At 49.6% G+C, this 26,930-nt stretch overlaps 11 protein-coding genes across 11 annotated transcripts; 5 read left to right on the top strand and 6 right to left on the bottom strand.

Moving 5' to 3' along the window:
- Window positions 1–45: 45 nt before the first annotated feature.
- KY384_004084 (uncharacterized protein) lies at window positions 46–2,232 on the bottom strand (the record flags this gene model as incomplete). Its single annotated transcript, XM_044812590.1, has 2 exons — window positions 46–521; window positions 1,890–2,232. 2 exons carry the CDS (start codon window positions 2,230–2,232, stop codon window positions 46–48), a joined length of 819 nt encoding a protein of 272 aa, XP_044670010.1.
- A 677-nt stretch (window positions 2,233–2,909) lies between these two features.
- KY384_004083 (uncharacterized protein) lies at window positions 2,910–3,464 on the bottom strand (the record flags this gene model as incomplete). The annotated part of the gene is made up of 1 exon (XM_044812589.1): window positions 2,910–3,464. The coding sequence occupies one exon, from the start codon at window positions 3,462–3,464 to the stop codon at window positions 2,910–2,912; it is 555 nt and encodes a 184-aa protein (XP_044670009.1).
- A 443-nt stretch (window positions 3,465–3,907) lies between these two features.
- On the top strand, window positions 3,908–4,759 carry KY384_004082 (uncharacterized protein; the record flags this gene model as incomplete). The annotated part of the gene is made up of 1 exon (XM_044812588.1): window positions 3,908–4,759. The coding sequence occupies one exon, from the start codon at window positions 3,908–3,910 to the stop codon at window positions 4,757–4,759; it is 852 nt and encodes a 283-aa protein (XP_044670008.1).
- Window positions 4,760–7,068: 2,309 nt separating this feature from the next.
- On the bottom strand, window positions 7,069–8,211 carry KY384_004081 (uncharacterized protein; the record flags this gene model as incomplete). The annotated part of the gene is made up of 1 exon (XM_044812587.1): window positions 7,069–8,211. The coding sequence occupies one exon, from the start codon at window positions 8,209–8,211 to the stop codon at window positions 7,069–7,071; it is 1,143 nt and encodes a 380-aa protein (XP_044670007.1).
- A 420-nt stretch (window positions 8,212–8,631) lies between these two features.
- Window positions 8,632–10,062, bottom strand: KY384_004080 (uncharacterized protein; the record flags this gene model as incomplete). Its single annotated transcript, XM_044812586.1, has 1 exon — window positions 8,632–10,062. The coding sequence occupies one exon, from the start codon at window positions 10,060–10,062 to the stop codon at window positions 8,632–8,634; it is 1,431 nt and encodes a 476-aa protein (XP_044670006.1).
- A 2,303-nt stretch (window positions 10,063–12,365) lies between these two features.
- KY384_004079 (uncharacterized protein) lies at window positions 12,366–13,616 on the top strand (the record flags this gene model as incomplete). The annotated part of the gene is made up of 1 exon (XM_044812585.1): window positions 12,366–13,616. The coding sequence occupies one exon, from the start codon at window positions 12,366–12,368 to the stop codon at window positions 13,614–13,616; it is 1,251 nt and encodes a 416-aa protein (XP_044670005.1).
- A 288-nt stretch (window positions 13,617–13,904) lies between these two features.
- On the bottom strand, window positions 13,905–14,702 carry KY384_004078 (uncharacterized protein; the record flags this gene model as incomplete). Its single annotated transcript, XM_044812584.1, has 1 exon — window positions 13,905–14,702. One exon carries the CDS (start codon window positions 14,700–14,702, stop codon window positions 13,905–13,907), a length of 798 nt encoding a protein of 265 aa, XP_044670004.1.
- Window positions 14,703–15,292: 590 nt separating this feature from the next.
- Window positions 15,293–16,222, top strand: KY384_004077 (uncharacterized protein; the record flags this gene model as incomplete). The annotated part of the gene is made up of 1 exon (XM_044812583.1): window positions 15,293–16,222. One exon carries the CDS (start codon window positions 15,293–15,295, stop codon window positions 16,220–16,222), a length of 930 nt encoding a protein of 309 aa, XP_044670003.1.
- Window positions 16,223–16,457: 235 nt separating this feature from the next.
- KY384_004076 (uncharacterized protein) lies at window positions 16,458–17,647 on the bottom strand (the record flags this gene model as incomplete). Its single annotated transcript, XM_044812582.1, has 3 exons — window positions 16,458–16,583; window positions 16,723–17,409; window positions 17,483–17,647. 3 exons carry the CDS (start codon window positions 17,645–17,647, stop codon window positions 16,458–16,460), a joined length of 978 nt encoding a protein of 325 aa, XP_044670002.1.
- A 1,183-nt stretch (window positions 17,648–18,830) lies between these two features.
- Window positions 18,831–19,974, top strand: KY384_004075 (uncharacterized protein; the record flags this gene model as incomplete). Its single annotated transcript, XM_044812581.1, has 2 exons — window positions 18,831–19,892; window positions 19,966–19,974. The coding sequence occupies 2 exons, from the start codon at window positions 18,831–18,833 to the stop codon at window positions 19,972–19,974; spliced, it is 1,071 nt and encodes a 356-aa protein (XP_044670001.1).
- Window positions 19,975–20,344: 370 nt separating this feature from the next.
- Window positions 20,345–26,685, top strand: KY384_004074 (uncharacterized protein; the record flags this gene model as incomplete). Its single annotated transcript, XM_044812580.1, has 2 exons — window positions 20,345–22,525; window positions 23,359–26,685. 2 exons carry the CDS (start codon window positions 20,345–20,347, stop codon window positions 26,683–26,685), a joined length of 5,508 nt encoding a protein of 1,835 aa, XP_044670000.1.
- Window positions 26,686–26,930: the final 245 nt, after the last annotated feature.

Here is a 26,930-nt window from a genome sequence, read left to right as displayed (position 1 = left end):
AGAAAGCGCAGGAAACCTTGTTTTTGCCATCATCCAAACCCACCATCATGGATATTCCCGCTCATGATGGCCACTTAGGGCTGGTTTTGGCGCCAGGTTTCTCAATACACGTGATGCTTCAGCTGGGTAGCGACGATGATCAGACAAGTTGAGCTCTTCCTCTTCCGCCTCAAATGAGGCATTATCCCCCTCCTGTGCGACATCTGTTCCTTCATTGTTGTTGCGGAGTCTGACTGTTAAGCTATCGAAGGTCTTCTTGTCGAAGGCAGTCTCAGTGTAGCCTTCAGACAGTCGTGAGAGAACACAACGAAAAAGTCGTCGGTTTTCGCTAAAACATAGGTTCCTTAGGCGATAACCATGGTGCCGGTCCACCGTCACGACAGATTCCCGGACATCGATGAGAACGACCTCAAACTTGATATCATCTTGACTAGCGTTGGTATCGAAGGGATATGATGGTGGTTCAGTATTGGAGGAAATTTCCAGCGGGTTGATCGTTTCGTTGGCTTCCATCTTTAGCTCTGATGTCGAGTATTGCAACCATTTCCGAGGGAACCAAAAGTGCTCATTTATATACCCTTTTAGCGTTCAATATTTCAACGTAAAAGGCAGATTTGAGCGCCTGCAACTTGCAAGCAGGCCAAGAGTGGGCAACAATTTGGCAAGAGCCTTCGCTGCTGATGACACTGAATCATTATACATGCCATCATTGATGCAAATCGGCGCCAGAACAGGACGACATTGCCATCGCCCAGCACGTCCAAACGTAATACCGGACGCAGATCGGTATATGAGCGTATGCTGGACGATATTGGATGGATGATGGTGGTCTTTTCCTGATATTCCCATTTGAGAGGTACGTTATCGTAAACATTGCCTTTCGATGTGGCTTAAGCCACCCCCAATCCAGACTCATTCAGCAGATTTTCAGTCAAACAAACAAACTGGAAAGGCTCATGAAGTCCGCGACTATATATCTGTCAAAAATCAGAATAAGAAAGTAGAATCCTCAAGCATCATTCTGATACTAATATCTCCCTGCCCACCCCTATACCCCCAAACCCGTTTTTTCCATGCAATCGTACTCGAACCTGTGCCCTCAGGTAGTAAAAAAATAACAAAAAAATTGGTTTTAGCTCATTTTAGATAGATGTCATCCTTAGTGCAGGGGCCATGCTAATCTTCTCTGGATAATTACTCTTGTTTCATATGCCCGAAGGCAGGTTTTATTCTCGAAAGTAGTTTTTTCTTATTATGATTATATACCTTTTTTCAATCACCACAACTTCACATATTCACAATCCTGTTCAAACAAAGCAGAGGCTTCGGGATGCCCGTGTATGTCTACGCCTATGCAAAAAATGAAATCATCGACCAGTACTTACAAGCATTACATCTATACGATCATACCCATCCCGGCCCCTACATTCCTAATGCCGTTTTCCTTATGCGCCCGTGCTAGAAGCCATGCGCTTGAGCAGCGAAAAAAATATGTTAATTTTGCGCCCTTATTTTGATGTATTTTTTCTCCCATCACCACAGTCTAACGAAGTCGCATGTTATTCAAATATAGCAGAGACGTCTTGACGCCCATTTATGTTCATTTACATGTATCTGGCATCTGGGCCATTGTCATCCTTATTTGCGAAGCGAATGAGAATGATCAGGTAAAGGACCTTTCGCCCATAAGCCAAGACTATACAATACAATTTACGTGCTAGCACATAAACCCGGCGAGTAACCTTTCATCATCCATGAAAACATCGATGTCTGAAGCTAAACGAGTGCTTCTCCGTGGCCCTCCCCCCTCCCCCCTTTCCCCTATATCCAAAAGCAGATGAGATTCAGACCCATCCATTCATTCTCGCGTCATTTTCCGCGCCCCTCACCAGCTTTCTCCCACAGCTCCAGGATCTTTGCATCGGCACTCGGAGGTACGACTACTATCCCCATTTCTAGACAATCTTTGTCCAGTTGAAGTGTCCTGCCGCCCATGACCACATAATGTATGAACTGAGACCACTGAGCTCTGTTGTTGGGGCGGACGTCTCCAGCCGTGCTCCTGTCCTCTCGAAGAAGGGTAATGGCTCTGCTCTTCTTGAGGTAGATTATGGTGACGCTGATGAGGTTGAAGTCCGGCAAGGCATCCTCCTGTGATGTAGGCTTCACAGGAGATGGTGAGTCGGAGGTGTTTTTGGTGGACTCGCTCGTGGTTTCGCCTGAAGATGCCATCGTGATGTTCGTTGGGCGTCGAAGATGTTGATACGAAATGCTTTGTCGTCTTATATATACATGCCTTCCGTCTTGTGAACGACGCTTAAATGCTGTACCGAGGGTAGGAGTCCAGATCTTTGCCAGATAGTCTATTTGCGAAGCCCATGAGATTCACGTTCGCCTGCTTTCAATATATAGCTTGGGACTCTTCATGAGATTTCTAGATGCTGAGAAGGCTTGAACTTAATAATTGCCCCTGAATTCAATTTGAGGTCGACTCGAAATATGATTGGACAAAAATTCTGGCCTTGCTGATTCTCGTCCCAAAAGAGGCGCCTCAACGGCCTTTGAATCTGAAGATACTGGCCTCCAACTTGAGTCATAGTGTGTCATTTGCCTGTAAAACGATTGAAGGAGTGAGGGTAAGCCCGAAAGCCATAAAATGATGTTCGATATCCATTCAAATGCCGTAATTGTTTCCAGAATGTGCTTTGCTGTAAACAAATTAGCTTTAACGAGGCAGTCACATATCAGGCTGAAGTAGTAAATTATGAGTATCAGCCTGAATATAGAGTAACTCACTGAGAAGTACGAATATCCTAAGATTTCAAAAACCGCTGCACTTGTCCTAACGATTCACCATATCTGGACTTTGGATTCCCCAACACCTTCGCTGTGAATTCAGCCCCGAACCCTCATCCCATCTTGCATGTCATTTTCGGATCGACCGTATTAGCAGAACTGACAGACCGATTCCAAATTTCCAACATCTTTTTATCGCAATATTTCGATGGCTGCGCGACGCCCCTCAATAAAGGAAGTACATCGAGTTGAATCTTCTTGTATCCCTGCGTGAGGTAGTGCATGAAGGTACACATCTGCGGCCATTTCCCGGCATGGATTTTCATCAGCTTGCGCTTGCCCCTGAAGATATGAGAGACCCAGACGATCATGCGGGGGACGTCAAGGAATTCGATCTCCACCGTGAGTGGACGTGGGGCAATACGTCGGATCGGAAGAGAAGTATTTGGCTGGTCCGTTGGTGGTGATTGAAGTCCGTGAGACTGTATAGTAGTGCCGGCGTTAGTCTGACTGTTGTTGCAGTCCGTGGAATTGAAAGCTGGCGGCGTTAGGGACACTTGATGGAAGCTAAGCACGGTCAGTAATCGTAGCGTACTAGTGTCTAAATGGCTCAAGTACCCAGGGAATTCTTGGATAGGGCTTGATGGAATGATTGTACGATGAGGCATGATGCTGTCAAATGTAGTTTCCTAAAAGGCTCAAATCTAAATCGTATATATGTCTACTACGTCGGTAGAAATAAGTGAGTGAATCAATGCTACAAGCCCGGGCAGCCACCTACTTATAGGCTTTCAAGTGGATCCTTTCCGACCGTTTGAGGCTTGCTGAGGCTTGCATAATCGTGCCTGCCCTTTTTACAGGTCAGCGACAGTGACAACAATCCAAGGGGAAGGCGCAATGCGAAAGGGGCTCGGTGTCACCTTTTCCTGTCATGGCTATGATAAATGCTTCTCATTCATTCATCAGTTTCTATCCGCATCACAACATTTGGTTTTCTACTTAACGCCGGTTTCGGTCAGCATCAACATATCGCATCACGTAGCAGCCACAATAGCATCTTCGCTCCAGTAAACTTGCCATATTAACAATGCCCCGATTGTTTTCCCCCAACATGTCAACCTCACCAGACAGCTCCAGGGAAGACTCACAACTGAAACCACTACTCTCTCATTGTAGCGGGGACGATACCCTCATCGATCCCATACAATTCATGTTCAGTGAGGAGGGAAAAGGTGGACTCCCAAATTTCGACACCCAGCTTTATGAATCATTTGGCGAGGATTCGGATGACGATAGTATATTTTCAGGGATCTCAGACAGCGCCAGTGACACGGAAAGTCACAGGGAGGAAGAACCCAAACCTCTACCATCCCTCAATAATGGAGAACTTCCTACAGACAGTCCCATTACCGCGCAAAGCCATACAGCAGAATGCAAATCTCCCCCATCTCTTAACAGAGGAGAACTTCAAGCGCAGATGAAAGCAATGGTCAAGGTTGGCATCTTTGACGTCTTCGGAATATCCGGTGACATCTGCTACCCACGGGTATCACTGGATTTTTCCTGGCCCAATCCTCCATCCATACACCTAACCATCAAAGGTCCATCTAACGTCGTGTTCTACGACAACCGATGGGAGTTGGACGCTTACGCTTGCTCTGCCTTTGCATGCCAAGATCTTCAAGTATGCAGCCTCCCTGAAGCGACCAAACACCTAAGCTCTGGCGATGTCGATATAATGGCAGACGAATTAGGGGGCGAACATCCGACCGATGTGGTTTGCATGCGGTTCACAAGTTGGCCAAGAATCACTGGACGAACAATCGAAGGGAACCTTATCACTTCGCTAGGCGGCCTCGATACATCCTTCAAGCAATCGTTGGCTATCCTGAGCAAACCTCAAGCTCCTTTCGAAATAACCATCGCGTTTCGACCCCACACATCCTTGGCCAGAAGTGAATGAAAAGGTGCTATCATACTTCATTGCTGCGTCCCAATCGCGAATCAAGCCATTGGATCAATGGCGGGACAAGGAAGGCATATTTTATTCCAAGAGCCAGGCGAAATATGAGTCCATGACGGCAGAAAGTCAAGATCTGAGAATCAAGGCGTTGGAACGTGAGTTGGAATTGTTGCGTCAGGCTCAGGTTCAGTCAAATATTTCAACCAGCTTGCAGAATGTCAAGACTGATGCGAGGCGTACATTTGCAGAGCATTGTCGGCTAAGGGTGGCCGCCTTGGAATGTCAGAAGTCAAAGAAAGGCCTTCATGACGTAGAAGAGGAATCTGAGATCAGAATGAGATTGGGGAGACCTCGAGGCAGATCTCGAGGCTTAACTGGGAGAGCACTATAATTCGCAGTCAACATGAAATTGGTAGAGAGCAAGATCGATCCAGAACCTTGCAGGCATCTCTGTGCGGTAGAGAAGTCCATGGCAGGTGTGACATCGTGGAACGGCTGCCAAAGATGGCAGATATGACACGATTATTTCCGAGAACTAGCGAAGATAGACTGCTGTAGGTTGTGATACATTAGTAAAGCAATACAGTATTGGATTCACTGCTCCTTCTCCGATATAGAGATCCTTGTAATTATGCCTAGATGGAGAGTAATTCAGGGGCAAGGGAGGGTACATCCCGAAAGGTGCCCAATCAGCTTGCCCTTCAAGAGGGCAAGAGACGCCTGTTTCATGATCGGGAGATATTCCGTGGTCTTGCTGCGACTGACAGGAACTCTCTAGAATTCCCAGAGACCGGCTTGCAAGGGGTTCTCTAGGACCGGCCTCCCCATCCTTGTCCCTTAGAGCTTCATAAATCAGCAGAAGCTGCCCTAGCATGGTCATCTTTCGACTAATGGACTCTCGGCACAGTCGTGAGATCAGTAAAGGTATCTGTCATTGTACTATTACCTCCGTCCCAAGCCATGCAGAACTCCAGGTCCTCATGGTATCCTTGGAAAGCATAGTCACCGATCGTAAGGGCGCGAGATACGGCGTAACCTGCGGACGGGACAAGACGTAGCTTTTAGCATAAGGTCGGTACTAGGTCGCGCATCGAAGAGACAAAGTTGTGGCAAGAGATATTTTAATGAAGAAATGTACAAGAGCCAAAAAAAATTCAGATCGTTGATTCAGCCTCGTCGATAAGCAGGCAGGCAGGTCGGAAGCAATACCAAATCAGTTTTAAACCTGCCCACCCTACCCTTGGCTTTAATGGACTCATCGCAGGCTAGAGACCCAGCCTACAATGTCCCATCCCCTCCTCGCATCTCGTTTCCTTCTCCCTCTCCGCCCCTACGGCCTTCAGAAATGTCCGATAGCCTTCTGCTACTCCTTTGGGCCTCGTGCCACCCTTTCCCTGCCCATTTCTTGCGTCGTGTGTAGTCGGATGGCGCTCGGATGGATCGTGCGCTACCTGGTTTGGGCTTGGTGACTGCGCGGGGGTGGATACTGCGGAGGAGCTGTCTACTTGTTCTGGACTTGGATGAGTAGATAGTATGGCTTGGAGCGTGGACATAGCTGGCGCGAGTTTTGTCGCGGTCATGGATGTGGGCGAGTCGTTGGCAGGGGAAAGTAATGGGGAGGTGTAGGAGTCGTATGGCCAAGCTTTTGGCGTTGTTGGCGTTAAGGTCGTGATGGTGCATGGGCTTGATGATTCGGAGGATGAAGGGGAGAGAGTCCACGTTAGGCCTGGGTATGGAGAGTCCAGGAATGGGGTCCGGGCTTGTGAGATGGTGGAAGGGATGATTTCGGAGAAAATTAGGTGATGGAGACCTGTCTTGGTGCAGGTGCAGTTTTTCTTGGGGGTTGGTGGTGGTGGGTGAGAGCGTAGTGGGTCGCGAAATGGTGGAGAGTAGTTCAGAGACATTGTTTGGTTTTTTAGTTTGCGGAGAGGAAACAGATGATGGTGCATGAGCCTGGGGCGGACTTTCTATTTATTGAGGAGCATGCATTGAGGTCGTGCGAGTTCTGAGTTTCCATTGCGGCCTGGGAGGAGCGTCTCATGCTTCCTGTACGTCGATCAAGTAGTGCATCATGTACGTCGCGCATTGTTTCATGATAGTTGTGACTTCAAAGCTCGTGTCGATCAACCAATAGCGACTCGCGTACTTCACTGACCAAGGTGCTGGTGGTACGAAGACGCTATAGCAGATCGTACAAGGTCATTGAATCATTTCACGGACAGCTGCTATGAGTGTGGTGATATGGGGCAAGAAGAAAACTTCGATATAAACACAGGACCTGTAGAATTTGGCGGCCACAGACACACTCTTCAACCCTTCGCACCCTTCTTCTTCTTCCCTGGCCCGGCCACACTCTTTCTCCTCTTCTCTGGCGGCTCTACTGATGCTTCATCTGCTGCTATTTCCATCGTCTCGAAGCCGCTCCTCTCTCCTCCAGCACCAACACCCGTATTACCGCCACCTCTGACCCCCTCCGTGCTGACCAGCTGGTCCCTAAAAGGATCAAAAGGCGCCTGTATTGGCCTCTGACCCATCTGATTCGTGAATGTAGCCACTTGTCCTTCCTTCGCCTTGCTTCTCAGTATCTCCATCCTCAAATCTTCATCCGTTCTCGGCCTCCCCTCCGTAGGATCTTTTCTCTCCGCTTCATGTAATTTATCCAGAGCCGGACCCACTATGTGATATTTCTTCCAATTGATCGGGGGTGTGCGGACGACGTTCTGCGCAACTGGAAGCTCCCCAAATTCTCTTGCTCTTTCCGCCTTGCCCTCTGTTCGTTCACGTGCATCTGTGTCACGGGAATCTGGTACGGGGCTTGGTTCCACACTTTCATCGGATTCGGATTCGGAGGAGTATGCACTATCTATGCCATTTCGTAATGTATCTTTTGACTTTATGTCGCCGCGCTGTAGAGCTTCCGCAAATTCTTGTGGTTCGGCGAGTGCCATCCCTTTCTGCCGCTCTAGGGTTGCCATGTCGCGGAGCGCTTGTTGTCGCTGTAGCTCGAGAACAGACATGGCTGCTCGAAGTGCCATGGCATCAGGATTGGTAGCGAGGTCGACTGGTTTGGTGGGGGTTTCTTGGAATTGCGGGGCAGCAGCCACAGGTCGTGATGGAGGGTGTTCTGGGGCTTGATGGACTGGCTCCTGCTCATACTGCGCATGTTGAGAGAGCGACTGTAGGGAAGGTTGTGATCGATTCTGTGGTTCGTGTCGCTCGGGTAAGGGTGGCGCATTGCTCAGAGGAGATTTCAAAGCTGAAGGATGATGGGGTACGGAGCGAGGGTCAACGTTGGTCAAGGATGACGTCGCGGCCGCTAGATTTGCCGTAGACATCTGCGGCGTGACAGGAGAGTATGGTGGCGCTGGTGGAAGAGGAGGGAAGGGCTGTGAGCTGAGGGAGGATGGTCGGAGCGGAGGCAGCTGAGCATAATTTGGACTTGGATTTGACATGTTGCTGGGAGAGATGCCGTTCGTGTAATGCTCGATAATGAGGGGAGGGGTCGCAAGACATGACACCAGAAGGTTCACAGGTACGCTTTAGTGAGCCAGACTTATGCAGGTACCCAGACTTGACACAAGTAGCTCAGGGCGGCACAGAAGAAGCGGTAGAAGGATCATCTTTCATTATGCTAATTGATTTGGGTATATATGTCCATCGAAGCCATCGTGTACTTCCGACGCCGCTAATTCTCCCATTGTCCGTATGCTTCTTTGGGGTATCTTGCAAGTAATGTCCGAAGCAATCTATCTATACTACTGTTGCCAGTACTGTCCTCATTTCTAACCACTCATGAAGAACGACTTGCGCTCTGCTTTTGTTGCATTATGAATCTGGCTTCGATGACCGGCCAGCAGCCACCAAGGTTCGCATTACTGCTTTTTGAGCAGTCCACGTCGGCCTTTCAGTCGCATTAAGCCACCCATTGATGTGGGCGTATCAGCTCTGTCAGAAAAGCATTCCGTCTTCGATCCCATGGGTTCGTCCCATGGGCTCACTTTCTTGTCCAAGCCAGCACTCATCCTCCTACGCGGTGGTGGTGGGTACCCTTCTATCGCTGGACTGCGAGGGGATGGCAGGAAAGCAGAATTCGGTAGTAGTTGATCTTGTCGAGGTGCCCTGAAGGTCGGAACACTCCTCTTCTTTAAGATTGAGGCAGGCTCGTTCTTTTCTGCCTCGACACCTGGTGATTTGAGCTTTCGCCGTGCTGCTGCGGGCGGACCGAGAACATTTGGTCCGCGAGATCTGAGGATGGCTTCGTTGGCGGGAGGGATATCAAGAGTAGTTGTTCGTATATCGTCCGCTATTTGCGCCTGAGGGTCATACAGCGTCTTCTCAGAAGAACCAGAACCGTCGTGCATGTGAATGGGCATCGGGGCACTTGGCGTCCTTGGGGACAAGTCGTTTGGCGTAAATGATGGTGAATGAGAGTACGCGGGAGTAATAGAAGAGCCGCCTCTGCTGAGGACAGGGCGATCGAAATACTCCCTCGGTATCTCAGGGGGTTGTGATGGTTCTGTAGCAAAGTTTGGAACCTGCATGGGGACGCTTCTAATGGATGAGCGTCTGGTATCTGGCCTGGACCCAATTTCAAGACTACTGGCTGATCCAGGGAATTCCCATCCATAGAGGTCTGCCAGTTGATTTTTGCCTTCTCCACTGTACGCTGAGCGTACCGAAGCTCCTCCAAGTGTCCCCTTGCTCTGGGGTCTTCTCGATGAGGTTCGGAGCGAGTTGCTCGACGATGAATGCCCTGATAAGCCACTTATTGTGCTATCATTCCACAGATTTACTCGTTCCTGGGCCGCTACGTCTTTTTTCTCTTGTTGCTTCAAAGCACTTGGGATGCCATCCCACTTTGAATTGACCTTAGGTACATTCGGGGGCAACTTTGTCGAAGAGACCATCGGCATACCAACTGCTTTGAGCTTGCCGTCCTTTAAAGCGCCCTGTTCCTTCAATTGGCGTTCATAGGCTACTAAAGCTTGAGAAGACGGTTCCTTGGCGAAGAGACTTGTGAAGAAATTTTGGCGCTTCTTTGTCTTCTTCTCGGGTTGAGGGGGTGCCAATGATGATTGATAGGAAGGCCAGGGCGGGAAACTAGCATCTGAAGGGGGATACCGTGGTGATGGGCAGTATTCAGATGGTGTAGACGACGTTGATAACGAGGGAATTGAAGGTCCGGTAGAGATTGTATTTGCTGTTTCAACAGATCCGGCATCGTACGTACTTTGGCGGAACTTTAACTTAGGTATGTGGACAGACTGGCGGCGGTTTGGGTCGAAAGGTTCGGAGGCCGCCATGATGCATGCAACAAGAAACCTCTCGTTCTGAGGGTGATATCACAATAAGAAGTGCCTGAAACTGTGTGTTAGATCCTGATGATGCAACGTCACCGCCTTTTCTGAAGTGTGTCAGCTGATGTATTGGTCTCCTTCATTCTGTGGCGCGCCTCAATGCTTTCCCCGCAACATGAGAATCTCGGACTTGGGTTGAGACAAATGCATGAGGAAACGTGCAGATGAATGAAGGGAAGTTGCAATCTTTTTCGCTTGAAGCAGGAAATCGAGGTGGTCTGAATAATAATAATAATAATAATATACGGATCAGGGAGGAGCGACCAATAGTCCACAGGCCCTCGAGATTGGCCACAGTAGGGTTGAAGCCACCATCTTCTGCATTACGACTCCCTGCAAGGAATCTGGCGCAAGTTCGATCGTCCATCGCCTTAAAACGCCCAACCATGCAGTGACTAGGATAAGGGTGCGAACGGCACGGCGGGAGGCAATTTGCGGGTTGGGAAGCAACGAGAATCTCTCACAGAGCAGGGGGACCAATAGTGGCCGCAAAATGGGTCGCACTTGTCTGATATGTACCTGTGGTAGGATTATTGAGAGCCGCGCACCTGACGTTCAACTGCCATACAAGGTCATGATCTGCTCTACAGACAGCAGGATGTGTATATGCGGAATTAGCACAAGGAGGGGAGGACAGACGTCGCAATCTCGATGGAAAACTTTCAGCTGGGGTCTCCAGCGCCACATCACTATCCACAGATTTAACCCCACAGGGTCCAGACGTTCCAGAACCCCTGATCTATGGATTACCAACTCTTGAATAGGCTAAGGAAGCATGCTCTTCTCTGCTGCTCCTGTGGGTTACTAGAAGTAAGCTGCTCTGGGATGTCGATATATACCGATGTTCGTACAGACAATAATACATGATTGATGTCTTGACTTGTGACAGGAAGGTCGAGCCGTTCTTCCCTGCCCTCGCACGGGATGATCGACAAGATGGTTGCGTAGCTCCAAATCTTGCGGAAATTATAACTTTCGAGATGCGTTCTTTATCCCGGTACCTTCTGACGCGCCACATGTGAAGGAGCTTGGGCCACCCATCAAGATTCTCTAGCTCCAAGACCTATCGTAATGGCAATTACTCTTCGGCCGACTTTGCCATCCGTCTCGATCTCAAATATTTTCACAAGAGAGCTGCAAGTCCGGTCAGCGTTGCTCACCCAACTTGGTCGGAGTTCACGACGGTTGGTCTAAGGTGGCGCATACACGCGTCCGAGCGCAACCAATGCCGCAAAAGAGATCGAAACATGGTACCAGGTCAAGAGTTTTGGTGGTGAGATAGCCCGGGTTTCACGGCATACGCGCTCTTGTCGCCCACCCCACGTGATATTCTGGGGCCTGCAGGGATTGCAAGATGAATCCGTCGTAGCTGTTCTTCCGACGAATCAAGACCCGACCCGATCAAATCCGGAGCAGTCCAGGATACTGCTGATGATCATATGCATCGTTCCTTTGATTCTTGTCATTAGTCCTTACGTCACAATACACTGTCCTCGAATATCCCTTGGCTGCGGCCTTCATAGAAACATCATTTGGGAATTCCACCTGATAACAAGATTGTGACGCTGAGCCTCGAATGAGTGCGTCCATTGTCAACTCGAAACTAGGTGATTGAAGGTCTAGCAATGGATATGCCGCGACGACAATGATGCTGCAAGCTCCGCCGATGGTCCCAAACTTGCAGCTCCCCCTCGTCGTCCGAGCGCTGCAGCCATTAACAATATGCAATGTACTGTTTTGACCGCAAGAACAACTTGCGCTTCACCACGGATATTGTGGAAATATCCTGCATCTGCCCTCATGTCTGTCAGACTCTAGTGATTCCCCAATCAAGCTAAGCCTTGTGAGGCTCGAGTCAAGCCTGAACTAGGTGACCTGTATCCATGAGCACAAAGACTTTCCCCATCTGGTGCGATGCTACAAGTCGTAATTGTCGCAAAGGGGAGGAACTCACAAGCACTTATTCTACTTGTGGTACCGCGCTCTGTATGCGAGGCGTAGCGCAAAGCATGTGAGCATTAAATTCTAGTGTCAGTGCTTGAGCATCCATTTTTCTTTCTTGAAAAGAATCCGCCTTGTCCGCACACGCATCTGTCCAGCATGTTCACGTGGACATGACATCGTCGTCAATGCAACTTTTTCGAACAGACTTTCCAATCTCACCATTTCCTAATTTGTAATTTCAAAACCTTTCGCTGACAAATTCCCCCAAATCTGACCGCTGATCCCTCATCCCCTCACCATTGCATATGAACGCTCCTCCCATCATAGCTCTCACCTCCTTCGCCTCGAACCCACATCCCCATCCTCCCATCACCCATAATGTCCACCCACACCGCCATCACTACTACCGCCCTAGGCGCCCCCTTACTACCACCCTCCTCCAAACGCCCACCCCCTTAGACAACGAAGTCCTAATCAACAACCTCTACACCGCTTCCACGCCCCTTGACCTCCACCAAGCAGACGGCGGCCTCCTCGTCACCCACCCGCAAGTGCTCGGCGACGGCGTCGCAGGCCGCGTCGTCGCCGTCGGGCCTACTGCCACCCGCCTGAAAGTCGGCGACTACGTCTTCGGCTTCACGTGGCGGACGCAGAAAGAAAAGGCCTTTCAGGATTTGGTGTGTGCGCCTGAGTTTTTAGTTGCGAGGGTGGTGGACGCTGGGGTTGAAGAGGGAAACGGCGAGGGGCAGGGGAAGGGCGAGGTGCAGGAGGGTATCAATGAGCGGTTGAAAGCATTGGTAACGGTGCCGAATAATTTCGTCAGCGCGTGGCATGCGCTTGTGACGGATCTGGGGATCGCGCTGTCATGGCCGATACCGAAGTTCGATGAGAACGAAGATAGGACCAAGACGATTCTTGTCTGGGGCGGCAGCGGAAGCGTGGGTCAGTATGCTCTCCAGATCCTCAGGGCGTATGGGTATCAGAACGTCTACGCGACGGCGTCGAAGCGGAATGCGGAGCTAGTGAGGGAATGTGGTGCGAAGGGGGTGTTCGACTACAGTGACCCGCATGTCGTGGAAGCTATTGTTAAGGAATTGGGGACGGTGGATTTGGTACTCGATTGTATCGGCCATCTCTCCGGCACGCTGGCCCCGATCTCGCGTATCGCGAAGGCGGGGGCGAGGGTAGCGGTTATGTTGCCTGTTATTGTAAGAGATGCTGCGGAGGGGGTGAAGCCGGAGTTTGCTATGGATCCGTCGAGTGTGGTGCGGTGGGAGGAAGGGGTAGAGGTGAGGGACGTGAGGACGCATTTTTATTTGGAGAATGCGATGCATAGGGAAATGTTGCAGCCGGTGATTATGCCGGAATTGGTGAGGAGGGGGATTGTGAAGCCGAATAGGCAGAGAGTTGTGGAGGGGAGGACGATGGTAGAGAGGGCGGAGAAGGCACTGGGGTTGTTGAGGGGAAAGGGGCTTAGTGGGGAGAGAGCGGTTTGGAAGGTGAGTGATGTGGAGGCGCGAGATTTGGGTTGGGACGGTGAGGTAGATGAAAGATAGTTGCGGTAGAAGGGAGATCGAATGTAGTAAGGCGCTTTCATATTTCGAGAATCTGAGATGACAGCGATGGGGGCATGGATTGAAGCATATCAAAAGCCGTTCAAATCCAGCACTTGATTAGACCGGATTGATGTCCTCTTTATCCTTGTATGCATTATTGATTACGCGCTTTTAAAGGAGAGCAAACTGCATGCAAATGACGAGCGAAGCTTTGGATACATCTTGGTGGATCTAATTTAGAACCTCAAAACGAAGAAAATGCTACCGAAGGAGGACAAACATACTCAATCAACGGACTCTCTTGTACATCACATCTGTTCGCATTGTATACTTAATACCTCTTTTGACATCTGCACCAGAATGCAACAGCCCCTTTTGTTGGAAAAGGAGGACGCGACCGACTTTGGGCACGACATCTACATGGCGTCCAGTCATATCTGTTGCATGGAATGTCGTAGCACCGCCGACGAGGAGAGAATCCTCGTCTGCTTCGTTGAGATACAGGTGCATGGTAATGAATGATGTCTCCTCTTCATCGTCATCCTCATGCATCCTGACATTTCCGTCGAAGTGGGCTAGCACTGGGATCAGCCCGTGCATTGTTTGAGCTCGAGAGAACTCACGTCTGAAATAATTGCCATCGAGGTATCGCAAAAAGCGCATGCGCTTGTTGCATTGTGTCATCTCATACGTTTGGTTTCTCATGAGGTATCCGCTGCCTGTGATGCCAGGCTTGTCTTTCAACTGGAGAATCTCCGGGACGTGGTTTTGACATCTGGCCCAAATCCTTGCCACTAAGTCACTATTGTCCCATATGATACGACCACAAGATCTCGTCTCTGGATCGAGTTCCTGCCTGCCGTATCCTACGTTGACGCCAGCCTCCTCCCACTGCTCATTCATCTGAGCCTTGGCAGCTCTGACCAAATTGAAACACTCATCCGCCGAGAGGACATCATCAAGGACACAGGCATAGAAATCTTCATATTCGGGGACTTCAGTGTCCTTGAAATTGATGATTTCCTTTTTGACCTGTGGGCCCGGACGGGTAAGAAAAGTGCGCGGCAGCCAATATTGGACAGCCATCAGTAGGACTTCAAGGCGAATGCTTCTTTTCACAGAATTGCCATCAAATGTTGTGAAGAACGGTTGGCTCTTTTATTTGCATGCTTACGACTTCGCGCATACACAGCCAACACCTTTGAGTCATGCCCAGACTTGGTGACGACTCACGTGCGGGGTGACGAGCTGAGGCTGACTCGAAATTCTTGTCAATACAGAACGCGACCGTACCTGAGAGCATGTCGACTGTCATATCAGGTCGATCTCCACGAGGCAATCTAGAGCAATGACACCAGATGATGATAATTATTGCGGCACATTCACGGTACCTAGAGAAATAAGACGAATGGTCGCCCAGTCCGCGGGCTTTAGGCCTTGGCTCAGCGCAGCAATGCCCCCAAAAGGGATTGGCTTCGCCCATGTTGGGTCAGCCCTAATGTCGCTTCGTTCCTTCATATGTCTGAAACATCAGCTTCCAAGCATTCAGGTTGGCAGAGCTGAAGAAGCTGACACGGTGCAAAGCCAGCAATATATATTCATGATGCCTCCATTCCTGGCTGGTATTCTTGCTTCCTACGGTTCAGGACCATTACAGCTTCTCGATCTAGGTTGAAATGGCAAACCAGCAGAACCCCTACGGCTCCAATGGACCTCCACCACCATACTCACAGCAACAATTCCCTCCTTACGGCCCTCCTCTCGTGAGCTACAACCAACAATATCCTCAACAGTCCTACAATCAATACCCTCAACAGCCCTATAACCAATACCCTCCTCAACCATACAACTATCCCGTCCAGCCTCCGGTACAACAAGATCTCAAACCACCCTACCCTCCCCAATCCGGCCAACAACACCAGCAAAGTCCCTACCACTCTCCAAATCTAAGGCCCCAAGCCTCGCCCCAGCACACCCCCTACGGCAGTCCTCTTCCCTCCCCACACGTTTCGCCTTCCTTCAACCACGCCCAACCTGTCCAACAAGGTGGTACCACTGAGCCCCTCAGTCTCCTCCTACCGCGCAGACCAGGCAAGACGGGCGCCATCCTAAACGCCACTACTTCTGCCGCCCTCTACACCTTCCGCACGCACAGCTGGTCAAAGCCTCACTTGACCCTCACGTCCGCCTCCGGCCAAGACGTGGGGAGCCTGACTATGCACAGCATGTCGTCCCGCATCGATGCCGTTCTTCACGGGCGTCCCATATCGCTGGAAAGTAACGGCATGATGCGTAGTGGGCACCATTTCAATTCCACGACCCAACTAGGGGCGATGAAGTGGAAGAATGATGGGATGAGTGTTAGTAAGCAGCTGACTGCACAAGGGGGCGGTGGTGGAGTGGCGGCAGAGGTGGTGGTCGCGAGGTGGGATGTAAGTACGTGGAGTTTGAAGAAGGAGGGGAAGCTGATCTTGCATGATGGGAGGTTTAGCAGGGGTGTGGGCTTGGATGAAGTGATCCTGAGCTTGCTGGCGGAGTTGGAGACGGATAAGAGGAGTGCTGCTGCTGTGGAAGGCGCGAGTGCTGGGGCTGGGGCGGGGTGTTGAAATGAGGACGAGGTAGCAAATGAAATGAGGTATACGGATGATGGACTAGGAGATGTGTCCTGTGAAGTATTCATTTTGACCATGAAAGAATCTCAACGCCGATAGCACCAATCGCTTTCCTCGCGCTCATAAGTATAGATATATACATGAAGTATGTCTCTCAATTGCATTTTGACCACTGTCGTAAAATCTTCCCCGGTGGTATTTCCAACATCTCGTGCCGACGTACAAGATTCTAATTCTCGTACCCACCGCATCGAACGATTGCGTTCCCCATATCGTCGTCAAAACCTTCAGTGCCGAACAGGTCGTAGGCACAAGCCCACACATCGTCACCAACCCCCTCCCCCTTCTTCAAGACCTTACAACAGAAAAGTACAACCTCCTCGTCTCCTGCTCCCCCCCACTGGCACTCCCAAAAACCTTCCCCACCCCCACCCCCAACCCAGCCAGACCCCTCCCCAACTTCCTCCCCCCAAATCCCCCAACCCACTATCCACCATCTTCTCTCTCCCGCCCTTCTTCCTCTCCGGCACCTGAAAAATCGCACTAACCTTCAGCGGCACACCCGCCGCCACGCCCGCCTCCTCCCACAACTTCGTAAAACTCGCCGGACTGTGTCTGAAAATGGTGCGCTTCTCGCCCGTCTCCGTCTTACTAAACGGCGGCTTAAGTTCCTGCTCTCTAGCTTCCACAATGCCCGCCTGCGAGCCGAGGATCAGGGAGCCCGGCTTATGCGAGAGCAGGCGCAGGATGCGCGTCGCGGCGCGTAGTTGGTTCTTATAGTCGAATAAATGCAGGAACATGGTCATGCTGACGATATCGACCTGGCCCGGTCCCAAGCCCCTCATCAGATTCCCCCGCGAAAAGACGTCGTTGCTGGCTAGGATGTCGTCGGCGATGTAGTGGTCTTTGGGCATGCTCGCCCTGTCTTGCCAGAGGTCGTAGGAAAGGTCTTCGTATTCCGGGAAGAGGTCCGTGGCGAAGAGCGAGGCCGCCGGTGCGCCGTCGTATACGCATTTTCGTAGGTCTTGGCCCAGGCAGGATCCGACGTCTAATAGGGAGGCGCCGGCGCGCAGGCGGGGCAGGATTACGGTGAGGTAGAGCGGGTGCTGGGAGAGGCCGAAGGAGAGGAACCAGAATTCGCCGATGCAGGGCCAGGGGAAGATGCCCCATGCTTTGTCGCGCTGGGAGGGGGGTGGTTAGGTTATGATTGTGGGAAGAAAAGGTTTGGGGTTGGGGAAGGGAGGGGAGATGTACTATTCGGTAGATATGTGACTCAATTGATTCGCTGGGGATCTTGCTGTATTTCTCGAGGACTTCTCTCGCATCGGGTGTGAGCTCGTCTTCGAGTTCGTGGTGGTACCAGGGCCAGGAGACGCTGCGGGCTCCTTCTGGCACTGGGCCGTCGAGCATTTTCGCCATGCTGAGCGGGTTGGCGAGAGCTCGCCTAATCAAGCAACTTTTGCTTTTTTGCTGGATAGAAAAGCCTTCTTGAGTAATGGGAATTGCAAAGGCAATCGCGACAAATGAATGGCAAAGGTCGAAATGCGATAGGCGCTGTTTGTTGCACAGGTCTTAAATCAAACAGCAGCGCTGGAATGTCTCTACGATAGCGATCGACAGACAAATTGAAAATGAGCGTCTACAGCCACCCCTCTCAATCGGGCAGGGAACAACTCTTGTCACTCTTGTCAGCTGGGAGGGAGCCACATGATTCTTCCTGCAGCCATGGGTTGTATCAGGGTGGCGGTTACTGTGCTGTCAGTCGATCTTAGTTGCCGATCGTCAGGGTGGGAGATAAGATGTCGATGGGAGATGAAACGGACAGCGGCCAATGTGAAGGTCAGAGTGCTAGGGAGATGTTGTAGAGGCAGCTCGTCACATTCTCTGACCGTTTCAGCTTCCCATCTGATACCGCTTTAGCTGTGCCACATATCCCTGTCACCAGTTGTCAAAGGCATGAGTCCGATTGGTCAGAAGGGTGGAATGAGTAATCAAGCTTGTCTTCGTGTAGGACTTTACATTAATTACCAGTGACTTGCGTTTCTTCCCATCGATATAGGATGAGAGCAGACATATCTAGAATACTAGGCGCACATCTCTTGTGCCCACCAGAGCCGAGTCGCTTGCTTTCCGATGTCTCACAGCACAGCAGGTCAATTGTTCCACCGTGAGATGGGCTGGAAGGGGGCAAGGGCAGCTCGTATTCCCAGCTTTGGCAAAATCCTGCATCCAAGGCAAGTTTAAGCCTTGCCTGAGTCATTAGCTTTCAAGATGAAGCTTGGATGGGTCTGCATGGGATTCGCGAAGTCCCCGCTCCTCGTGAAGACATCAGAACCCAGTTATGGGTTCAGTCTGGTTGACTATAAAGAGCATGAGGACTTCTTGGCGTGCCACTAGGCTCTACAGACCACAAGTCTACATACATTGTTGCCAATGGAGACTCCTTAGACGCGGTCAAGACTCGTTTCGCATGTCGCTAAGATCCTAAGACTTGGCTGCCGTGTCCGAGACCTGCAAGACACGCGGTCTGTAAATGCAAGCAGGACCATGATGCATCAAGCCTCCATTTCGAAACTCACAATGCAAGAGGCCATTACTCAAGATGAAAATCTTACGACACAAGCTTGGATCGATCTTCCTTGCTTCTATGTTCAAGGCCATCCTGGCAATCTCCTCTCCAGACTTGAATCCTGGTCTGGTAAATGACTCAAACTATCAATGGATTGATGCCTTCTCCTTTGAGATCAGGGCGGGGACGATTGGCCTTGGTAATGATCGTGCGTATGTAGCTGCGACGAGCTTTTTAAATCACCTTGCTTGGAACGATTACCTGGGCTATGAAGGGTCGCAGCTTTTCAGAAGCCCAATTGCGCCAAGCGTAAGTATCCAGATCAAAGCATATCCACCAGGACAATCTTCGCAGGTCCAGAGACGCTTCTTGATCCAGGGGCTCCTCCAAACAGTTGCATACTTTAAGAACGTAAAATTGATTACCAACGTGGAAGTCACGCTAAAATTCCATGACCGAACGGTTTGCCTTATGGGGTTCAAGAAAGCGCAAGAGCAACAATCAGATGCCGGGTCTTCAGCAGTTGGCAATGCAAATGCCTTGAACGAGACGCTAAAATCAGTCACAGGAGATTATCTTGCAGGAAGCGACCTGCCTCCATTGCCTGCTATCGGTAGACCGCCTACCTCCCTGCCAACCTCAAACAATTCAGCAACGTCAGATAAGTCTTCGACCAGTATCATTTATCCAGAGACTTTAAACTCGACCACTTCATACCTTCCTGACGAGTGGCTAGCTACTGATATCACTTTTCATAATGAGTTTCCAGTGAGAAGTCAAGACTTCTTCCTGATAATAGCCGCAACCTATGCCTGTATTGCACCATATGACCGGGATACTGTGGCTTTGGCAAAGCCTGTACGCGCTGCACACACGCCCATGATACTTTACATTCGGTTCCCAGATCCAGCGCGTCGGCGATATGAACCATTATTTCGTTACCAGCACGTGCTGCGAGGGCTTTATTCGATTGTCCAACAAGCGTTCACTGGTGATAGATACTTTGAGCTCGACGCAGACTTACATCTGTTCAACACTAGATCGATTATGGCAGAGCTTGGTAGGCTGTCGATGTTGCGAGATCAGACATATTCGGTCGCTTAATGCTCGCTGTGGATGACGAGAAGCTACAAAAACGTCGAAAGCGGAATGCTGATAGAAGTTACAGGAATCATAATGGTGTCTTTAGGTCGCTGATTCTGTGTACACAATAATCATGTGAATCTAGCTTGCTCGAGGTTGAAAAAAAGGACGCCGAGTCGTACTCGACTATTCCTTTTGACTGTCATGAGATTGAGACACCACACAATCTGCGTCGCCCCATTATCCTTATTGGTAGGCTTTCCGTTGAACCACTAGGGATTCCGTCGAGGGGGTCTCGGCGAAGAGTTCAAAGCAGGCAGAATCCTTCGCTACACGGTAAGGATTTGCCCCACCTACTAGCTCGACTCTTGTCGATAGAGTGTGAGTCAACCATTCGACCATTTCGCCAATACAGACCAATTCAACGACTGCGACATAAGAGTAAATATCAAAGCACATGTAGCATGGAGTCGCCAAAAATAGGATTCGAAGTCCTGGAGGATCACGATGTAATCGGCACTGATTCGTCTGGCCTGCAACCTTTACCGCCTAGCAAGATCCAAAAGATTCGAGCCTGGCTGAAACCTACAGAATTTGCAGCTGATTCCAGCGAGTACAATCGGCATTTGGCATCTTATGTCTTGGGAACTGATTCATGGACATCCGAGCATCGATATCAACAATGGCAAAAAGATCCAGCTTGTGGTGCTTTATGGATTAAAGCGGTACCAGGTGCTGGGAAATCAGTCGTCGCTGCACGTATCATCGCCTGCAAAGCTGAAGAGTCGAACGGAATTGCCCTGTTTTTCTTCTTCCGGCAGATAATCAGCCGAAACCGTACGCCAACAGATTTGCTACGAGATTGGCTGGCACAACTTCTAGATCGCAGCCCCCACCTCCAAAACCAACTTATTGTATACCTTGACCAGCATCGAGACTTTAAAAGCGTAGCATTCGATGAGCTCTGGCAGAAGTTGGCTAAGAGCTTATGTTTCCTGCCTAACGTTCTTTGCGTGGCGGATGCGCTTGACGAAATGAGCCATGGCACCAATGGGAATGACAACTTCATTAGCACTCTTGCCGAGCTAGGGCGGTTGAAACCTTCCATCGTAAAGGTTCTAATGACGAGCCGGCCAGTTCCTCGTATTGAGAAAGTCATTAAGGCAACTTCGGCAGCTCAGCTCACGCTTACTTCAGAGATCGCATTGCCTGCGATAGGCAGATATATTGAGCATCGACTAGCTAGCCGACCATCTTCACAGAAAAATCTTGCTCTCATAAAGCTCGAACTTCTCAGGAAATCTGACGGGCTATTTCTGTATGTCAAGCTCATGACGGACAAGCTCCTCGATCGGATATATTCAAATGATGACGAGATCCTGATGGCAAATGTGGAGAGCTTACCGAACGGCCTCTCTGATATGTATACAGCTATGCTCCATGAGCACTCGTCTCGATCCAAAGTGCCCCAAAGGTTGCAGATTGCAATTCTCCGTTGGGTCACACACTCGGCAAGACCGCTCCGAGTGCTTGAATTGGCTAATATTGTGGACTCGCTGACGACGAATGAGCTACTAGAAGACGTGCCAGAGCTGCGTGCTCTGTATCCCAATACAAAAGCTATGATACGGGCGGCATGCGGACCACTCATCGAAATACTTGAGGACGAGACTGTCTCAATCATCCATCATTCCCTGACCGAGTACGTTGTCGACTCTTGTCGGAATGATAGCACCTCTATCGGTCAGATATCTGGCGGTTTCCCGATCATCGACTCTGCCAATAGCCACATAGAGATAGCAATCACCTGCCTGCAGTACCTTATTAACACCTTTGTAGAAGAGCTGAAGTACGAGATTCCACAATCATGGTATTCTTCTTCAGGGATTACCTCCTTGTATGCCAAATATCCACTTTTGAAATATGCACGTCTGTATTGGTCACACCACGCCCATCGCAGTGTCGGTGCAGACTCGATGCTTTTCGATTTACTCGATGGTTTCATGGATCCAAAGCGTACATATCTCAAAGCATGGCGCTATCTCGAATGTCCAGAAGTCGACTATGATGACGATGAGGATTACGAAAAGTTTCATGATAATCAAAGCCACGCACTGCACATCGCAGCTCAATTTGGCTTGGCATCCTACACTGAGTATCTTCTTGCTCTGGAACAAGATCTCAACGCCATCAATGGCACTTATGAAAATACGCCAATGCATCTAGCAGCCGAGTATGGCCACGTTGACGTGGTGAAGGCCCTTTTACAGCGCGGTGCCTTGGTGAATACTGGGAACTACAAGGGACTAAAGCCGCTTCATTTGGCTGCAATTGGCAACCATGTGGATGTTATTAGGGCTCTATTGGATGCTGGAGTCGATCCTATGACCCCTAAAACAAAAGAAAACCCACGAGGCCGCTATATAGGTTTCATGCCTCGGTCGACAATTGGGGAGAGTCCGGTCCAACTTACTTGTAGATATGGTCATAAAAGGTCGGCACTGGTATTTGCATCTTATCTAAAAACACAGGATCTGCTGAAAGTGGCTCACTGGGCTGCCAATGAAGGCCGGTGCGAAGTTGTGCTAGCAATGCTCGAAACCTACGGAGACATGATTGACGTTGATAAATTGGTAAGCGGCAAGGTACGTTCTCCCGCTCAAATAGCCCCCGGTTGCCAAAAAGTTCTTGCCTTGTGATGAGAATTAAAATTGTGATATAGGCTGAAGGTTTGGCTGATTTTGAGCGTGTGTAGACACTCGTTTTCCACGCTGCCCGTTGCCACGATTTGCTCACTTTAAAACGACTGAAAGAACTCCATGCAGATTTCAAGATCTTGTGTTGCGCAGACGGTCGCCACAAATACGGTCGCTGTGATTGTGGATCGGAAAGGATGACAGATTCACCACTCCATGCATTTGCAGGAGGTTGGCCGACCGCTACGTCATGCGGCGAAAACAAAGGGGCAAAATCGCTTGAGGTCTTGCAGCTTCTACTGGAAACAGGATGTAGCCCAAACGCACAAGGTAGTAAGGGAAGTCCGCCCCTTCATCTTTTGCTAGATCATAATATCAGGCGAGAATCTTCTGATACATATACGATCGAGGCATTATTAGAGAACGGCGCAGACGCATGTGCAAGAAACGAATCTGGGCTGCAGCCTCTTCATCTGAGAATAGAGAACAGCGACGTCATCCGGATATTAATTAGGAATGGAGCTGACATCAATGCCCGGACTGACGACGTAGGTCAGACTCCACTTCATCGCTGCATTGATCAACATCGGAACAAAAGCCCAGGGGCTCTCCTCGAATGCGGCGCTGATCCAAATCTACGGGATATGGATGGAAATACTCCACTACATATTGCGGTGTACAGGCAATATGGCAGTGATATGGAATTACTATTAAGACATGGTTAGCTATATGAAAAATCTTCCTGGTCATATTCCAATGTATGAATAGATGGCTGATTTCAGGTTTTCGCAGGCGCTGATGTGAACGCAAAAAATCATAATGGGAACACGCCGTTACATCTTATGACTTGCTGCCCTGCTGATTTAATATCGCACTTTCGAGATGCTGGAGCAGATATGGAAACTAGGAATGCTGAAGGAAAGACCGTGCTCATGACGCTAGATTGGAGTACCCCTCCGAGACCCAACCTAATCTTATTGGACGCATTGATGGCAGCCGGCTCCAGGGCCGATTCGCGTGATTTCATGGGCAGAACTGTTCTACATCATGTGTGTAGTCAAGAGCATTCTCTTCCAGGACTAATCGTGCGCCTGGTGGCACTCGGCGCCGATCCTCATGCTGTAGACTTTTCCGGCAACAATTTATTTCACTACTTGGCACGCCATAAAAAGCGGACTGTCGATGACGGGCGAGAGCACCTTATTGATCTGGCATTGAAACTAGGTGTAGATCCAAATGCTCGTAACCATAGAGGACAAATTCCACTCCACATGGTTGTGGGGAACTTGTTCCAGTTTGACGAAGACACCATTGACTTTTTCCTCGGCCAGAGGTCATTGTCCAACATCAATACTACAGATGTTCATGGTATCAGCCCACTTCATCTTGCCGCCACGATTAGTGAATCGCGGATCCAAAAATTACTGATGCTAGGAGCTGACCCTGTGTTGTTAACGGCAGATGGTCAGTCGCTCCTGCATATCGCCTCTAGAGCGAGGAAGAGCAATGTTGTGGGTCTCATTACCGACATTTTTGGTACAAAAAACTCAGCACTGATCGATCACGTGGATCGAGATGGCCGCACTGCTCTTCACCACGCCTGCCGGTCAGGCCGTGCTGAGACTGTGAGAATTCTTCTAGAAGCTGGCGCTGATCCCAACAAGAAAGACAAGAGAGCAGAAACTCCGCTCATCGCATGTACTGAGATTCAGGAAGAAGCTCGTTTATGGGGTCCAAGAGCAACTACGAATTTCGGCTCAGATATTACGCAGCCTGTAGGCATCTGCTTGTCTGAGATTCAAAGACCGCATGAGAGACGACCCCGTGATTGGCAATCTAAGTCATTTGGTGAAAGACTCGTTAAAGAGGCTGATAGTGTTGGTGTTCGACCGATTTTGAGGCTACTCCTGGCTTTCGGTGCAAAGATTGCTGCGCCAGTTCAAGCACAGAAAACATACGGTCCGAATCTATCGGTAATCTCACTCGACCGCAAGAGACCTCTCGACCTTGCGAGTGAAAGAGATTGCGACGTACTAATACATGAGCTACTGTACAAAGGGGGACGTGAAATGACCCCAAAGATGCGTGCCGACTTGAAGAAACCCGAGACTGTTCTTCAAGATTCTCTACACAAGTTTCGGCTGGAGTACACACCTAATCGACTGATGAATAGTAGTCAATTGCTTGAAGGGAGTCTGAAAGAGCCGTTATTGAGCTCAAGGCAAGAAGATGATGACTTGCAGCTCTTTTATCATCTGCTTCGTACTGAGAATGAAGACGGGCTGCTGAAAATGCAAGAAATATTGGGGACACTAACAGCCACGGTCTATCCTCATGGGGCGCTTATGACTTTGATCAAATTCGGATACTCACACATATTGTCATTGATTGGTCCTCAATACGTTGAAATTGCTCCGCTTATTCCAACCACACACGACAAAAATGAGAGTGCCTCACCTCTTCACGTAGCTTGTGAACGAGATCTCCCAAATCTAGATATAATCAGAGTCCTAGTGGAGGAGAAGACCTTTGATGTCAACGGGAAGAGTGGCAAAACATACAGCTTTCCAGCCGGCTCAACCGCTCTGCACGTCCTCGCCATGTCTTCCAACTGGTGGAGTGTCCAAGGGATTACCTATTTAGGATCACATGGAGCGAATCTCGACCTTCAAGATGCGCTTGGAAGGACACCTTTGCTCGTAGCATCTGGGAATGGTGTCACAAGGAACGTTGAAATTCTGCTTCAATGCGGCGCTGACCCGAATGTTCTGACTAATGATGGTCAAACAAGTTTGAGCAAGGCAGACTCTCTCGACATATGCCGACTTTTGCTGAGATATGGTGCCAGTACTAGCGTCGGAGAATTCCCATTTATATTCAATGCTATACATCATCTGGATTGTGATATTGTTGCAGATATTCTTAGGTCAGGGGCTGATCCAAACGTTGCAATTCCTTTCAAGAAAACACAAACATGGGATAAATACGGGACTTCGAATCCGCTCTACTTTGGAGATATCCAGGACCGTTGCGATGAGCTTGTTGATATATATCCAATTCATCAAGCAGCAAGTCGAACCAACAACAACCCAGAGACACGGGCAAAGATTATCCCTATCATTAAGCTATTACTGCAGCATGGCGCCGATCCAAAGAAAGAAATTAGTCACGGTCAAACCATCATTCATGCCTTGTGCGAACACGAAGGGATTTTGGAGCCATTCCTGCTGGATAAAAGCATGGATCTCGAGCTTCGAAATACTACAGGCAATACCCTCCTTCTTGCAGCATGTCTCCACAGAGAGCAGAACACCACGTTTGGGACTATGGAGAAGAGACTCGAGCTCTTGAACACGCTGCCCTCGTTAGTCCAAGTCTTAATTGATGCAGGCGCGGACATTACTGCATCAAATAGCAAGAAAGAAAACGCTCTCCATTGCTTATTCAACCGACGGCGCTATTATTATCTTCCAAGTGAGGCGCTCCACAAGAAAGACTTCGAAGCAGTGATCAGCGATCCATTTGCCGTGCAACTGATCGCACAAAAAGACGCCGATGGGCTCACCCCGCTCCTGCACGCAATCAAACATCGTTGCCTTTCTTTTCTAGATGACTTAATCGAGAAAGGAGCAGATCCGCTGGCCACAGATTATGCTGGTAATAATGCCTTGCATTATCTAGCTAAGTACTTGAGAGAGAAAGGCTATGGGGAAGAGTATAACAACGAAGCCAAGGCTGTCTTCCACCAATTTCTTGACCTGGGCAACGACATCAACTCTTGCAACAATAGCGGCCGCACGCCCCTTTTCATCGCCCTCGAGAACACTTTACTGACAGCCTCTGACCTCACCTTCTTTGTGGACGCTGGTGCGGATGTCAAGATAGCAAATGGCGTTGGGCAAAACTTGTTGCATGTGGTAGCAAGTAAGAGACCAGAGCCTAATCATCAAGATGTGGAGATACAAAAGGCGGGTGTGGATATGTGGAGACTGCTGGTCGACAAGGGACTGGATCCTGCGGATGAGGATCACATGCAGAGAACACCATGGGATTTGGCTGTTGCGTCAGAAAATTCACCAATTCTGAGTTTGGCGAAGGTGAAGGGATAGTGACGCATTACACAGCAATTTGAGGAAGTATCGATCTTTCTGCCTGCCAGAAATGGAGTTTCAAGTTCAAAGAGGAAGAAGGACGGTCTTGTTGTGGCTGCGCCTCCTTGCTATGGGGGATGTCGAATAGATTGTCAGCCTTGTGTGACTCAGATCACACTTGCCTTACAGAAAGCAGACACTGCATCTTATTGGCCACAATAGAATTGAGGTGTGATTCATTCTTGTTTGACTCATAAGTACGT

This window comes from Bacidia gigantensis (assembly GCF_019456465.1).
Source record: "Bacidia gigantensis strain McMullin 20006 chromosome Unknown contig_231, whole genome shotgun sequence".
In the NCBI taxonomy this organism is placed as follows: domain Eukaryota; kingdom Fungi; phylum Ascomycota; class Lecanoromycetes; order Lecanorales; family Ramalinaceae; genus Bacidia; species Bacidia gigantensis.
This window is presented reverse-complemented; position numbering and strand designations above follow the sequence as displayed.